General features: G+C 40.5%; 2 protein-coding genes across 2 annotated transcripts in view; one reads left to right on the plus strand and one right to left on the minus strand.

Moving 5' to 3' along the window:
* lsm14ab (LSM14A mRNA processing body assembly factor b) overlaps window positions 1-14,852 on the plus strand; it is a 137,669-nt gene that overhangs the window by 78,438 nt on the left and 44,379 nt on the right. The window lies entirely within an intron of this gene.
* The window catches only part of LOC133981316 (transcription initiation factor TFIID subunit 4-like), an 89,695-nt gene that overhangs the window by 41,057 nt on the left and 33,786 nt on the right, over window positions 1-14,852 (minus strand). The window contains exons 10-12 of the mRNA XM_062420023.1: window positions 8,679-8,809; window positions 5,078-5,203; window positions 51-107 (exon numbers count right to left, since the gene is read on the minus strand). Of these exons, the coding sequence (XP_062276007.1) occupies window positions 51-107; window positions 5,078-5,203; window positions 8,679-8,809 (314 nt within the window). The remainder of the gene's footprint in view (window positions 1-50; window positions 108-5,077; window positions 5,204-8,678; window positions 8,810-14,852) is intronic.

Here is a 14,852-nt window from a genome sequence, read left to right on the forward strand (position 1 = left end):
ACACTGGAGTCTGGGAAATGTCAAGGGTAATGATCTCCGCAGCAGCTTACCTCCTTAGCTTTCTGTTTCAGTCGAGCTTGCTCTGGGTCCTCTTGCCTGGAGCGACTCTGTGGAGTAAAAGGATGTGGGGAGTGGGGAGTGGGGGGGGGGACACAGGTTAACAGCTGGTTTAAGGAACCCACCCCCTCCACCAAACCCTCGCTACTCATCTGTTGCTGCTGCAGCAAAAATAGTGCAAAATGGGAACAGGATACAGAGGTGTCAAGGACATCGTATTTGAATTCAGAGAAGTGCAACGGAGCGCCCCCCGGGGGGCTGTGGCCTTTAAACCCGCTCCAAATCCAGCCCTAAATAAGCCGCTGGAGGGGGATTCTAATCAAAAGAGGTTATTAAAAATTCTGCACCAGCCAGCACACACACAGACCCCCCACCCCACCCCCACGCCGCTCACACACACACACGCACACACACATGCACATACACACACACAAAGGGCAAAGGATGTTAGTGAGTATCAGTGGCAGTGGCTGGGTGTGTGTGTCACTGTGAGCCAGTGTGGCGTTGTTGTGTGTGTGTGTGTGTGTGTGTGTGTGTGTGTGTGTGTGTGTGTGTGTGTGTGTGTGTGTGTGTGTGTGTGTGTGTGCGTGTGTGTGTGTGTGTGTGTGTGTGTGTGTGTGTGTGTGTCTGGCGTAACAACACAGCACTTCTATTTTAATCAGCAGCCAAGATCTGGGTGAATGTACTTGTCCCTGGGAATCCTTCACCACACAGCCAAATGCACATGTACGGTTGACCACTGCAGGCAAAACAGGCAGATTATGGTACTTCAAACTAACTGAATGTTGTTATTTTGTAAATGTGGACACAATCTGCATAGCTGGATTTCTGCTGGATCAACAAAATTTAGGTCGGGTCCATTAAAAAGCTCTTCTGTCCCATTATTGTTCCATGGGTTTTTGGCAAGCGTTCTAAACCTGCATGCAGTTTAATTGCTTTGTTATATTCACTGACACATTTCACATAGGTGTGAAGATATTGCAATGGTTAAATCAATGAAAACTCACTTTAAACTGTTAAGCAATAAACTCTGAATATCATACAGCATTAAAATCTATTTTGGTATTATATTTAATAACCCTAACCCTCCTTCCAATACCTAATCAATTAGGGTGCTGGGCATCATTGCGTCCTCTAAAGCAAGGCAGCCCATTCCTGCCTCAACTCTCCACCTCCCCTTCTCCTCTTCCTTTCCTCATCTTCCTCCGTCTTATGGATGGAGAGCTGCTCCTCCTAGCCTTCCTGCTAATTGGCTTTAAATATATCAGGCGGTTCACGTACTGGTCGGTATCTCAACTAAGACTAATGTGTTTGCCCTCCAGTAGGCCGGAGCATCCCTCAAGACGCGAGTCATATTTTAAATGGACGGCATAAAGGGAGGGGAGGGGCTTGTTGTGAGCGAGCGGAGAAGACGGGGGTGGAGGGGATTATTTTAGTGGGTTCTTATTCAAGAGGTCAAATTAGCAGGTGCTCCTGCAGGAGAGAGGCGGGCAGGGAGGTGGGTGGCGGAGGGGCAGAGGTGTGGGAGGGGTGGGTACAGATGGACTGTTTACAAAGGGCAGCGGTGCCACTGGCATGCTTTACATCTCCTCTGTCAGCTGCCCTGGTTTTCCCACTTACAAGAGAGAGCAGAGGGGAGAAGCAGAGAGGAGGACTGGGTTACTAAACGCTGACAAGTTTTTTTGGGGGTTTGTCAGAGTGGAGTGTACTTAAACACAAATACGTGTTCAACTGTATCGAACCAATCGTGATGCTGAATGCATTTTTTTAAATTAAATTTTTGCTATTTTTTTAAACCAATTAGTCTCGTCTACTCTGACGTAGCTGAGTGGTTTTTCTATCATTGCTCAAGTCACTTTTGAAAACCTCCGGAGGGTTGAACTTGTTTCACTAAGCCGTGGGTTGTGTGCTGCCAGAGCAAAGTTAACTTGACATTGAATATTTTGTCAATATATTCTCCCAAATATTGAGTCCAGCGAGTACAACTTAGAATTCCTCTTACAGTGATGACACATATATTTATCAAAACATTTCACTCATTTCCAAATTGTGGTAAGATGAATATTAATATCCACCAAATATCCAATCATCAATATCACAGCTTTGCTTTACATCTGCTTTCATGTGAGCAGCAGTTTTGTAAGTTGAGAAAAAATGAGATGATCCACTTATGCAACATGTCTTCCGGCTGCATCACATTATGGAGTTTTGAGGCTTATGATGTATTCAGATATGGATTTCTCCCTGTATAATGAATGAACGTCGGTCCAAAAAAGTGTGCAAATAAAAAATAAAAATTTTTTAAAGAACAAATTACAAAACATGACATTTAAGATTTGGACTTTTATCAGTGAGGGTAACAAAAATACATTTAACATTTACAACAAAATGGGAGTAATTGCAACTTTTGTTTAAGTGTTTTAGGATGGATTTTGTCTTAAATGACTCATATTGTCTGCAGGGGTAAGAACCAGTGTACTGATACAGCATAAGTAATAAATATGCTTGTGTCTAAAGAGTATCATAGAACTGTTAAAAAAAGATAACGCACACATGGTTAAACTGTCCAAAAATGACTGGTATCAGGCAGTGTGTTTGTGTAATATACTGTACAATCATTAGGCAAAGATTTGCTTTCCAAACTTCTCCTTGAACTGTGACGCCATGGCAACAAGAGCCCAAAAGCCATAGACGTAGCTCTGCAGTGAAGTCAAACTACCCTCATTGAGGCTCTTATAATCCAAATAGCCCTGAGGTAAGTCCTTCCTACAAGAACTTGGCTAATTTTGCAAAAGTTCTTCACTAATCCTGTTAATAAAGAGCGCTTTTTACAGTATAAAAAAAAGATTACATTGTTCACCCATGTAGAACTGGGGACTGACAAAGAGGATCTAAAAGCTTCACTATTCCTTTTTTAACACACTTTACGGTGTTGTTTTCCTGCTGAGGCAATGTTGTTTTTTCACATCTGTGAGCGAGACTATCTGGTTTCTCCTTAAAAAAAACACACAAAAAATAGACAGGTCATGAGGTTTGGTGGCCAGTGTTCATCAACTGGAGGATTTTCTAATATCCTGCATGGCAGGACCGGAACATAATAATGCAATTAAGACAGTGAGGTGTGCTGCAATGAGAATCTTTACTGTGGGACATTGGCTCCATTCAAAATTAATTAAATTAACCTAGCCTTCTGCTAATGTTGCACCGCGAGGCATTTTCATTTGCAAAAGATTCTCTCTCACCCTTTTTTGGTTTGTGGTGATCTTTTCAGATTTAAAGACTGAGATCAGAGTAGTGGACAGGTAACAACTGACACACCCGACTGTAAAGAAGTAGTCTTAATACTTCTCTTGTGTTGTTAGTGCAGATTTTCCTGTGGAATATTTTTTATTGCATCATGGGCGTTGCGCAACAGAGAAGACGCCCATCAACTAGATAAAAGTAAGGAATAAAAGGATGTCATTTTTAGATTTGACTTGATCCTCTATATTAGAGAGGGTCCATATACATGAACTCATTTTCTTCCTAAATATATTTTTAGTGTTTGAAATGCCTACACCAGTGATGAACTTGGACATCAGTTACTTTTAACTTTTTTGATTACTGCTGACCTTTTTCCAAAGCATACCGTAGTGTATGCAGCTGAATTGTATTTGCACTGTGCACATTCTTTAAAACATTATCAGTTAATTACACACCTGAACTTGAAACTGTATCAATTTGTTTTTTACAAAACAAAATGCTAATATCATGTCGTGTGATGTTAAACTTTAATATATGCACTCGGCTGAGACTTAATACAATCAGCTCATAAGATAACTAAAAGCAAAAAGACTGTGACATGGAGCCAAGAAAAACATATGACTTCTGAGGTTTGCAGATTAATTTTACACATGAACCTTTTTTCTGCTCCAGATGGTTTAAATAGTTATCTGTCTTGGCAGCGATGGAGGTGTTAGCAGCTGGTAACTGTTGAAATAATGACCCACAATTATATTTCTCTTCTTTGCTATATATAAACTAATTGCAGGCCCGTGAAATAACCTTTACCATCGCTCAGGACACAGTAAAAAGTGTTGCCTGTAGTTATGATAGCATTCGCAATGATTTGTTTAACAGTTAAGACGGAGCGCAGCGAAGCTTGTCAGCATTCAGTACCCACTCTTCTCCTCTCTTCCCCATGTGGAAAAAAACTAAAGCAACTGATGCATCTCTTAACTCCCTGATCGTTGTTTTCTGATTGTCATGTTAGATGTTGTTGGAGCCGAACACCATAATATTTTTTATTGCTTTAAGCTGTAATCTGTGGCATTTGCAATTGTGAATACACAGACTTTTTTTTTTTGCAATGACGAGGAGAAGAGCTCTTTTTTGTGTGTATTTGTGCTCTGTGCAGAATTATGGGGCCTTTGTCTTAGAATTTTCTATTGATAAAGTTTAATGTAAGCAACTCTCTCTGTTTATGATTACATATTCTGTTTATTTCAAACAAACCAAACAAAAAGTGCATCACTTTCTGTGCACAGAATGTTTTTTTTTCCTGGTAAAGAAACAGACATTGAGAACAACACATATAGCGAAAGCAAAATAAATGGACAGATAAAATCAGGCTAAAATCCAGATTCAGATTGTGGTCTGCTCTGTTTCACCTGAGCTGTCAAGGCTTATGATAGAGGGATGTTTTGCAGGTTGGGTGTGCAGATGAATGTATGTGTTTGTGTGTCAGCTACATGGTGCATGGGGAAGGGGGGGGGGGGGGGGGGGGGGGGGGGTGTTGCGTAGTGTACAGGGTCCCCCCCTTCCTCGCTGTGTCCGGGGAGGAAGAGCCAGGACTGAGGAGCCCTGAGGCCAGGAGCCTGAGAGGACATGGGGAGGTCACTTCATCCACTGGTGTCACACTCTAATTCAGGGCCTGCACAGGAGCAACATACACACGCATACACACACCAGTACACAAGCATGCACACTGTTGCATGGGGACGTAACAACACACACACAGGGCAAAGTAACAATAACTTACTTTAGCGGCTTTCAACAGGATCTCTCTCTCCTGCTCGTCCTTCCTCTGCTTCTCCATTCTCTCCAGCTGCTCGAAGAAGCGAAGCTGAGAGCGAACGTCTGCAGACTGCTCGTAGCACTCATCATCCTGACAAGCAGACAGAGCAGAAAAAAAATCACTGCAACAGCTAAAGCTACAACTCCAATTCAGTAGCTACTTTTGAGGCTTTGGCCACAGATTTGAGAACTTTAGGGCAGCCCTCAGTCCATCTGCACATGAAACATTTTCACAAAATAAAGAGGAAATTACATCACCTACCGTAAGCAAACCAGATCTCCGTTTAGCCCACAAGAAAAAGAGTACACGGCAGAAAATGTGTCATCGGTTCTGACTAGATTGCTGTCCCACAGTGAATGTAATTCATGATGTCACTTGCTTGCCAAAAGAACAGCTTATAACTAAGAGTAGACTGCTTGAGAAGATGCATGGGTCAGTGCAATTGTGCATAAGATCTGATAGGGTGGTAATACGTTTTCTGCAATTTACTTAAAATGTTGAATTTTCTTGACTCTTGAAGACTTGAATATAGAGCCCGACCGATATATCAGTCAGCTGATATTATCGGTTGATATCGGCCTATGTGTTGTCCAATATGTACAGATATGTTTTTATTTTTTAACTTTATGTAGGCCGCATTTTCTGTGTGTTTGATCCTTTTTGTTAACTCAAGTAATATACTTACATTAACATAAGTTAATATATACGTCCAAGTGTTTTTTTGTGTGTTTTTTATTTACAGTTGTTTATAATTATTAAACTCCAAGTGAAGTTTACTATTTCAGTGCACCAAACGTCATTTTATACGGTAAAGTTAACTGTTAAACAGAAAAATATGGCCTCAATTACATATTTTGGTTACCGCATTTGAAGGATCATTACAAAAAATATGTGTTTATGTACATATTCTATATATATAAGATTATTGGCCAATATATCGATATCGGAATTTTTTTAACTCCCTGATATCTGTACCAGCATCGGCTCCAAAAAGTCATTCAGGCCCTACTTGAATATGCAATAATTATTTCTAAGAGCAAATAAACATCTAGTTTTAAGGTTATTTATTGTGTGAACTGACTATGATCAGTAATTGATTGTGGGGTTTTTTGCATAATTGCAAAGAACACAGAGTGGAACTTGGCACAAAATGTATGACATCATCCAGCAAGGTGCTGTGTTTTCCAGTCAAATATGTGCAGGTGCACATTCCTGATCTGTTTATCCTGTGGTTGTGTGTAGTGTTTTTGGCATTATGTCTCTTCATTACTTGGAGCAACATGCCTCCACCAGTGCAGCCACTTGTTTTGTTTTAAGGTAACAGTAAAAAATAGCCATGCAGCTCCTACCACCATCATGTCAATTAAAGATTACAATAATGAACTCAGTATTACCCTGCTGATGAGCATAACAATACCTTCATTCCTGACTTCACAATTGCTTAAACTAAGACTCCCAACTTTAAGTCTCGGCTCAACTAGAACACCACCAGCCCGAACACAACAACAAACTTAAACACACTAACTTTATCTATTTACAGACGACGCTTCTCTTTGCACAAAGCGCATCGCCTCACCACTTGGGAAATGGAAAGGTAAGTGTAAGTGTAAAAACAACTTTTGTAGGTCATCAAAAGTTAATAAGATAATTGCTTATTTCACATGTTTGTATGTCTGTCTCCTATGCAGCTCCGCTCTCTCTCCATTCCTCTTGCTCTTGATTTTCATATCACTCCTTCTTCTATCAGTGTGTGTGTGTGTGTGTGTGTGTGTGTGTGTGTGTGTGTGTGTGTGTGTGTGTGTGTGTGTGTGTGTGTGTGTGTGTGTGTGTGTGTGTGTGTGTGTGTGTGTGTGTGTGTGTGTGTGTGTGTGAGTGTGTCAGGTCTCTGTGTGTATATGTGTGTGTTTCCATGAGTGGATGAGAGAAGCTGGGTGGCACAGAGCACAAAGGCACATCAGAGGAGGCTCATCGCCAGCACCCCTCCAACCCCCCTCTTTCTCCCTCTCTCTCTCTCTCATCCAGCCTCCCTCCTCTTTGTTGCAGCGCTGAGCCTGCACTCTTGCCGTAGCTCCTGCCGCTGCTGCCGAAGCCCGGTTGCTCTTTAAGGCCGCTTTGTCTTTTGGTCTTTTCCCTTTCTTTTTTTTTTCTTTCTTTTTTTTCCGCTGATGTCAACAGAGTGGCTTCACAGAGTTTCATGCCTCTCTCACACACCTCATTTACAAAACCACAAAAAAGGGAGAAAAAGAACGAACGAAAAGAAGAAGCACAAAACAGGATGGGGACAGCTGTAGCGATGGCTCTTCCTCCCTCCTCCTCATCCTCTCTACTTGGTGTCAGGAAAAACACATTTTTCAAAGTTTTCCTCCCCCAATTCTCCCAACAACCCTGGGATTTCAGGCTCGCAGTTGAGTTGCACTCACGCTTTAATGTTCACCAATTAAATGTGGTTTTATACTTACATTCAAGAGCTGCGTAATGTAAAGTCACCGGTAACGAGAAAAGCGCACAGGTGTACGCAGATGGGCACTTAGAAGTTGTTTTATCTTTCAAGTTGTGACTGACTGACTGAAAAGTCTGAGCTCTCCTGTTTATCAACTTAAGGGTATAAAACATTTCTCATATTAACTTTTATATGTTTATGTTAGTGGCATGCATGCATTTCCATCTGCCAGTTTATGTGAACAATTGTGAATTTGTGTGCATACCATTGTGTGTGTGTGTGTGTGCTGATAAAGTTTCTGTCTTTGCCAAAGTGATTTCATATCACCTCCATGTCTCAGTCTAATAGTTTGACATCACTTAGTTGGTTCTGGCTTGTACAACAGAGCACTTATACGTCATTGTGCTTGTTAATTCATCAGAATGGAGGCTTCAGTGTTTTATGACAATACTCAAATAAAGAGGGACTGTGCTGATTGTTAGCTAATGAGGGTCATTAGGACTGATGCTGCCCTTTTTGTTAATAATATATCAACAGGTTTTGTAAAGTAAATTAAGCTTGTTGGATTTTTCAAGGATCATTTACATGATTAAGGAGCAGCAGAGAAAGTGTTTAAACTTATAACCCTGTCCATGCTCTTTCCCGTCCTGTCTACTTTCTGCCTCAGCAAATAAGTTACATTTTGGCAGGCAAGATCAGTCAGAACGTGTTTCATTCATTCTGCTGTTTCACATGACTGACTAGCTGACATTACAAGGCAGCTGCATTTCACAACGTCAGTAAATAGACAGACAGTGTCTTTTTTCTGGAGTTCAAGTCAACTGGCCTGTTATGGTTATTTTTAATTCGTATAGATAATTAGAAATTTAATATTACATTTTTTCCCCATGTCTGAACAGTAGAGTGAATTGTGAATAAAAAGTGAATTCCCTAGTGTCTGAGTGTCAGCTGTGTGTTAGCCAGTAGGCTAATCAGCTTTAAAAATACAATAGAACATTTGAAAGTTTAAAGCACATCTGGATACAGCTGATAACAAACAGTTACAGAAAAGCATTGATTGACTCCAACAGTGTTATTAGCTCAGGACATGTCTACTTTGTGGGTTCGTACGTTTGTTTTTCTTACCTTACAGGAGTCCAGTCGGTGCTGTGCGATAGTAGAAACTTTTTCTACCACAGTGCGAAGTCGTGACTGTGTGGCGTGTGAGATGAATGTCACTGCCTCCATGGGGACTTCCGTTACTCCAAACTTCTTTGCTGTGGGGCACATGCATATATTGAGGACAAAAATAAACTTTTGCAAACAGTAAATCATTGATATTCATTTCTTAATCATCATTCCCACCTATTTCTGACACGACAGGTACAGTCAGTACTTTTGCTTTTCATATTTGAGCCCATCATTTTCATTCACCTTACTGATTCTGTCACATTTAAAATTTTACCACCAGGGAGGTTTCTATGACCTTTGTAGGGATGTCAGTTTTGGTTAATTTTGCTTTCGATATACTGACACTAATTACTGAGTAACAAACTGGTTCATTTTTATGAAAAGTTTTGATTTAGGTTTTGCTCGTGAGCACTGTGCAGTTCGTGGTCAGAGCTAGTTTGTTTGCCCTGGTTAGCTTGACTTTTAGCTCATATTTCTGCTCCTCAGAGTGTTTTCAACGTGTTTAGACACAGTAGCTCTCGATGGCATAACATACTCAGGCTCGAGGTACCAAACTAGCTCTTTCATCACCTTACCCTCTACCGCACTGAATGGCAGCATAAAACTGCCTCAAACATTCAGTAGTATGATAGTGTGTCTTCATGTGGTACAGCATAGTGCTAATACTAGTACTAGGAAACTGAGTAGCATCACACAATTTACATGTGACTTTGTTGACTTCAATTTTTACCTCAGCTAGCTGCTAGCTAGCAGCAAAGCCGTTAGTGGAGTGTTTATATAAACTAACCTATAGACCAATATGCATAACTGCTCGAAAATATTCTCGGTGGTTAAGACATTGAAAGTGATTTTTGAATCATCATTTCACTCCATTCCACATTTGCCACTTTGACAAAAACAATGAACGGACAGAAGGCAATTATTTTTGAGAGGAACACACAACTACAAACACGTAAAAACACACAAACAAAAAACCCTATTCCACACCTCCACTTGTACGCACATCTACTGTATTCACACACACACACTGACACAGAGAAACAGTGTGGATTAGAATGTGCAATTAACTCCCAGAAATAGGACTCATCACACAGAAAAGTTAATTTGTTTCACAGTCTTAGTGCAAAATCCAGAGTGGATTTACTAGCTAAGCTCCTCCAAGTGTGTAAACGACATTGACCATCTCTTTTTGTCGGAGAAGGATAATTTAGTTTCCTTGGAGCAAACCTCATCTGAAGTCATAACAAAAGAGAGGAGGACAGACTTTGATAGGGTTACTATCTGTTTCCAACTTCCTTTTAAATTATTCCATTAACATAATTTTCTCTCTGGCACCCTTTTAAGTAAACCACACCAATTATTTAAATCAGCTGAACAATACATATACTCCTCACCCGCTCCAGCTTTGAAATGGATGGAGGGAACCCAGTTAGCCTTATAATTACAGTGGCAATACATGTGGCAATGTCACAAGGTCAAAGAAAAACACTAATAGGCTTATGCTTCCTAAAAAATAAGATCTATCGGGGACATTAATATTTCAGAGAAAGTTTAAGAGACTTAGCTACATTTCTGTGAGCAATAACACATTTTTCAACTCGTACCGATATACAAATCATTGCCATCCACCCAGAAAAAAGCCTGTTAAACAGTTAGAAATAAGACTAATTAAATGGAAAGCTCTGTGAATCATCTCATCTACTTTATGGGATCTTATGACTTTTTATTTAACACTATCACCAAGTCAGAATTTCTGTTTGGTTTCAATTCTAAACAAAGGAAAATGTCCTGTCCTGAGTCACAAATGACTGTGTAGACACTGCTCAAAACCACAAATACGACTGAAAAGCAAAATGAAAGCATTTTCATCAAGTAATAGATACATATTCATGTATTTGGTCATTCCTTCAGTGTGTCATGCAACTAGAGCTGGGCAATATATTGATATTATGTCAATATCCTGATATGAGACTAGATATCGTCTTAGATATTTGATATCGTAATATCGTGTTGTGGTGTGGAAGTGTTGTCTTTTCCTGGTTTTAAAGAATGCATTACAGTAAAATGATGTAATTTTTTTTTCTTGGGGGTTTTTTTTGCCATTACCAACCTATTTTGTGAAAGCAAAATGGAATATCAATATTTAAGTATTGCCTGAAAAATATTCTGATATTTGATTTTGTCCTTATCGTCCAGCCCTACATGCAATGCATCTGGACATCGTACGAAAACTGTCAAACATGAGATAACATAACACATTCTTATTCTGTAGCTATCTGCTCATCACTTTCAACTCAACAGACAACATAAAGAAATGCCATGATCCGCACGGACGCCTGGTGACTTGAATATTTATTTAGTATAGAAGTGAACGGTATCCATAGCAACAAGGGTCCCCTAGAAAAGTAGCTGGCAGTGAACATGGAAGTAGGGCCTGTATGACCCGTCTTTGCTAGTTTATACTGTATCTCTGCCACCTGCAGCTGTGTGATCCATTAAGCAGCTTCTGTTGATACTTCTGGCATAACTTTCACCGGCTGCTTTGAACTAAATATATAATTACCATGAGATACCTGAACTCTACTTAAAGGGCGGGTTCACAGCTTTTCAACTCTGTCTTAAAACAACAGTCAGGTGCCAAAATAAACATTGAAATAGGTTTTTCTTACCATAATCATTCCTCTTTTTCAAAGTGAAATTCTCTTCATAATGGCCTTACGGTGTAAGTAAAGGTGGCCAAAATCCACAATCCCCCCCCCCCCCGTCTGTGCAAAAATGTATTTAAAAGTTTATCAGAAACTAATGTGAAGCTTCAAATGAGATGTGAATGAAAATGTTTTGAGACTTGAAAAATTGTGTCCTTGTCCTTTAAGGCAGTGGCTCCCCCTCGCATGGATTGAGAAATTCACCTTTTTCTAGGGAGGAACCATCATCTCAGACATGCGGGTGCTAATCTTCATCCCGGCCAAAATAAAGACAGCTTTGGTATTTTCAAACAGTCAAGACCTAATATAGCTAAAGGGCCAGCCCATCCTCAAATACCAAAGTTGTAACCATACAGTCATATCCTTGTTACAGATCACACCCAACTTACATCTGTTTACACAGCACAGACCTTTCTTTGAGCTAACATCAACAAATGACTCACTAAAGCAACCCCAGGACCGTGTAAGGACCGTGTGAATTTTTCCCAGATCTATAAAACACACATTATTAGCAGATTCGAATAACTCCAAAAAGATCTGTTCCTCTTGAACCAGAGGTTTCATAACCAGCCAGGTTCTCCATTCAAGCACCCTGACAGTGTTCCCAGGCAGCCTGAGAAGTTTGATTACTCCTCCAGTAGGGCTGCAACTAACAATTATTTTCATGATTGATTAATCTGCTGCTTATTTTCTTGATTAATCGATAAATCGCCTATAAAATGTACAATCAAAAATTACCATTACAGTTTAATGTTTAAATCATCATGACATCTTCAAATGTCTTGTTTTGTCTGATCAACAGTTCAAAATCCAAATATATTAAGTTCACAATCACGTCTGTAACATAAAAGCCTCAGATCCTCACATTTCAGAAGTGGCAACCAGAAAAAAGACATTCTTCAATTATCAAAATAGTGGCAATTAATGTTTACTAACTAATCAATTAATCAACTAATCAATTAATAAACTAATCTCTGCAGCTCTAGTAGGGACCACCTACTAACTGCCAATACAAGGGAAAAATTGCATTAGAGCAATTGAGTGAAAAAGCTCAGTGTTGTTATGGGCTATGCAATGAAGCTAACACGCTAAGTTAGATACTGTAGCATAATAGCTGTAAATTCTGTCATTGTGCACAAATCAGAAAGTACTAATATTAAAGAAAAGATAATAGTATAACACAGAACACGATGCTGTGATATTGTTGCACCAAACACAGACACACACACTTTTGAAAGGGAGGCTGTTGCTTGAACAGAGGTTACATTGCTATTTTTGTGTTGTGTTTAAATATTTGAAATAAAAAGGCCACACTCTTTTGTAAACGTTTATTCACGTGACCGACTGTATTGCTTTCATGAAGCCATATCGATTATTCAAAGCTCCGTCAGATTGAAGATTTTGAATAATCAGCTTGAGCGTGGCTCAGCGTCTGACAGAGCTTTGAATAATCGATATGGCTTCATGAAAGCAATACAGTTTAAGTTACGAGAATAAACATTTACCAAAGAGTGTGAACATTTTATTTCAAATATTTACACATTGAAAAAGAGCCTTGTGATTGGGACGCTCGCTATGCGTGAAAGTGTCTTTCGTCAGATGAATGTAACCCTTTACGTGCCCTTCCCTTCAATCTTTCAACCGCTTTCATTCACAACACAGCTGTAATGGCATATTCCCAGAAATGTTACTTGGTCTTGAGCTGGAAAAGTAGCACTAGAGATTTCCCTGAATATCGATCCCTGCTCCCATTCACACATGACCCCATGCAGGAAATGTTCCTGAACATTTCATGGTAGAGTGCATGTATGAAAGGGTTTAATAGTAAATAATAATAAACACATTCCACAATTTCTGATGGCATGATAAAACCATTGGAGTTTGTGTCCTATGACTGGAAGGCTGATGTGTTTGTGTTGACCAGTGTTTTCCCCGGTAGCGAGTCATGCTAACTTCATGGTAAAGCTGACATGATGTGAGCGCGGCATGAGGCGCTTCCTTTGTTTTGAAAGTGAATCATATTCAACTTGCAAGAAATTATGCTCGGTCACTGCTATTATTTCTCTTCAGCCATTAGACTGAGCTATCAAGGTATATTTGACACAGAGGTAATAATCCACATACTGTATGAATGCTTGTTTTTATATATTTTCAGGTCTTACAATTTTATTATTTAAGACATTTTCGGCAGATTTCACCTGTCTGTCTGTGTGTGTGTCTGTGTGTGTGTGTGTGTGTTGTATGTCTGCTCTGTTTGTCTATGTCCCATGTAAAAGCTTCTGTCTGTGTGTAAGTTTATGTGAACATCCCACGTGCACTAGTGTGTGCGTGCGTGTGTGTGGACCTTTAAGCTACCAGTGGCCTATCATTACTTTGAGGAGCTTTTCTAGAGAACTCCAGCTGTGCCTATGTTCTGGTTCCTGAGATGGGGGATGGAGTGCTGTTTGCACCCCCCCCCCTCCCAGCTCAAGGACAAGCCTGAAGAGTTATGAGGGGAGGGAGAGTGAGGTTTGGGAGAGGAGGGCGGCACAAGTGTTTGTTTGGAGGGGATAAATAAGCGAGGAGAAGAAGCGAGACACGGAAAGACATGAAGAGGAAAATAAAGAAGTTGATAGAAAGAGGCAGCCGGCATCCTTTACTCGAATCAGTATTCAAAAAAGAAACTAGAGGAAAAGAAATAAAAAAGGTAGACAGATTGGGGAATCAGGCCTCCATTGATTTAAATATAAAAAAAGGTTACAAAGAGAAGATGATAAAGAGAGGAAAGATGCAGGAGCAATGTCCCCTATGATTCATTGCCTGGGTTAAAAAATATAAGTCGCTTTAGAGACAAAGGATCAGTCCTGGACACCCCCCCTCATTTTGTGGGGGCAAACAGAGGGCAGGAACGGTTTAAGTGAAGTTTTAGCAGGATGCCCAACCGTAAATCAGAGAGCAGAGCAGAGTCAAACTTGGTGCTTGTACAGTACAGAGGAGCAGCCGAGGCTTTCTGATTGAGTGGACCTGGCAGGGCGGGGGAGCCTCCCTCGGACTGCTGTCAGCTGGGAGCGTAGCAAGGCCAATCACTGACACAACAAAGCTGCATAAGTGCCACTTCCCCAGCAGGGGGCGCCCTAGCCTCCTGCCCTGTATCATGCTGTGTGCCCCCCTAAGGAAAGATTTATATTTTTAAACAACCCCTCTGCCCCAAGGTGACGGGATAACAACCATGCCAAGAGTCCACGTAACGAAACACGACCTGCAGGCCTCCGTGCTACACTAAAGATACTTTAATTGAGATGAAACAAGATGAGGGCGCTAGACTCCCCGTCACGTGGAATTACGCTGTGTGTTTTTTGATCTGATGCACAGGAGCAAGATGCTAGGCATAGTTTTATTTTGAGTAATAACGCTCATTATACGTTTTCACAGGTTGCACTGTGCA

The sequence above is a fragment of the Scomber scombrus genome, chromosome 1 (genome assembly GCF_963691925.1).
Source record: "Scomber scombrus chromosome 1, fScoSco1.1, whole genome shotgun sequence".
Lineage (NCBI taxonomy): Eukaryota > Metazoa > Chordata > Actinopteri > Scombriformes > Scombridae > Scomber > Scomber scombrus.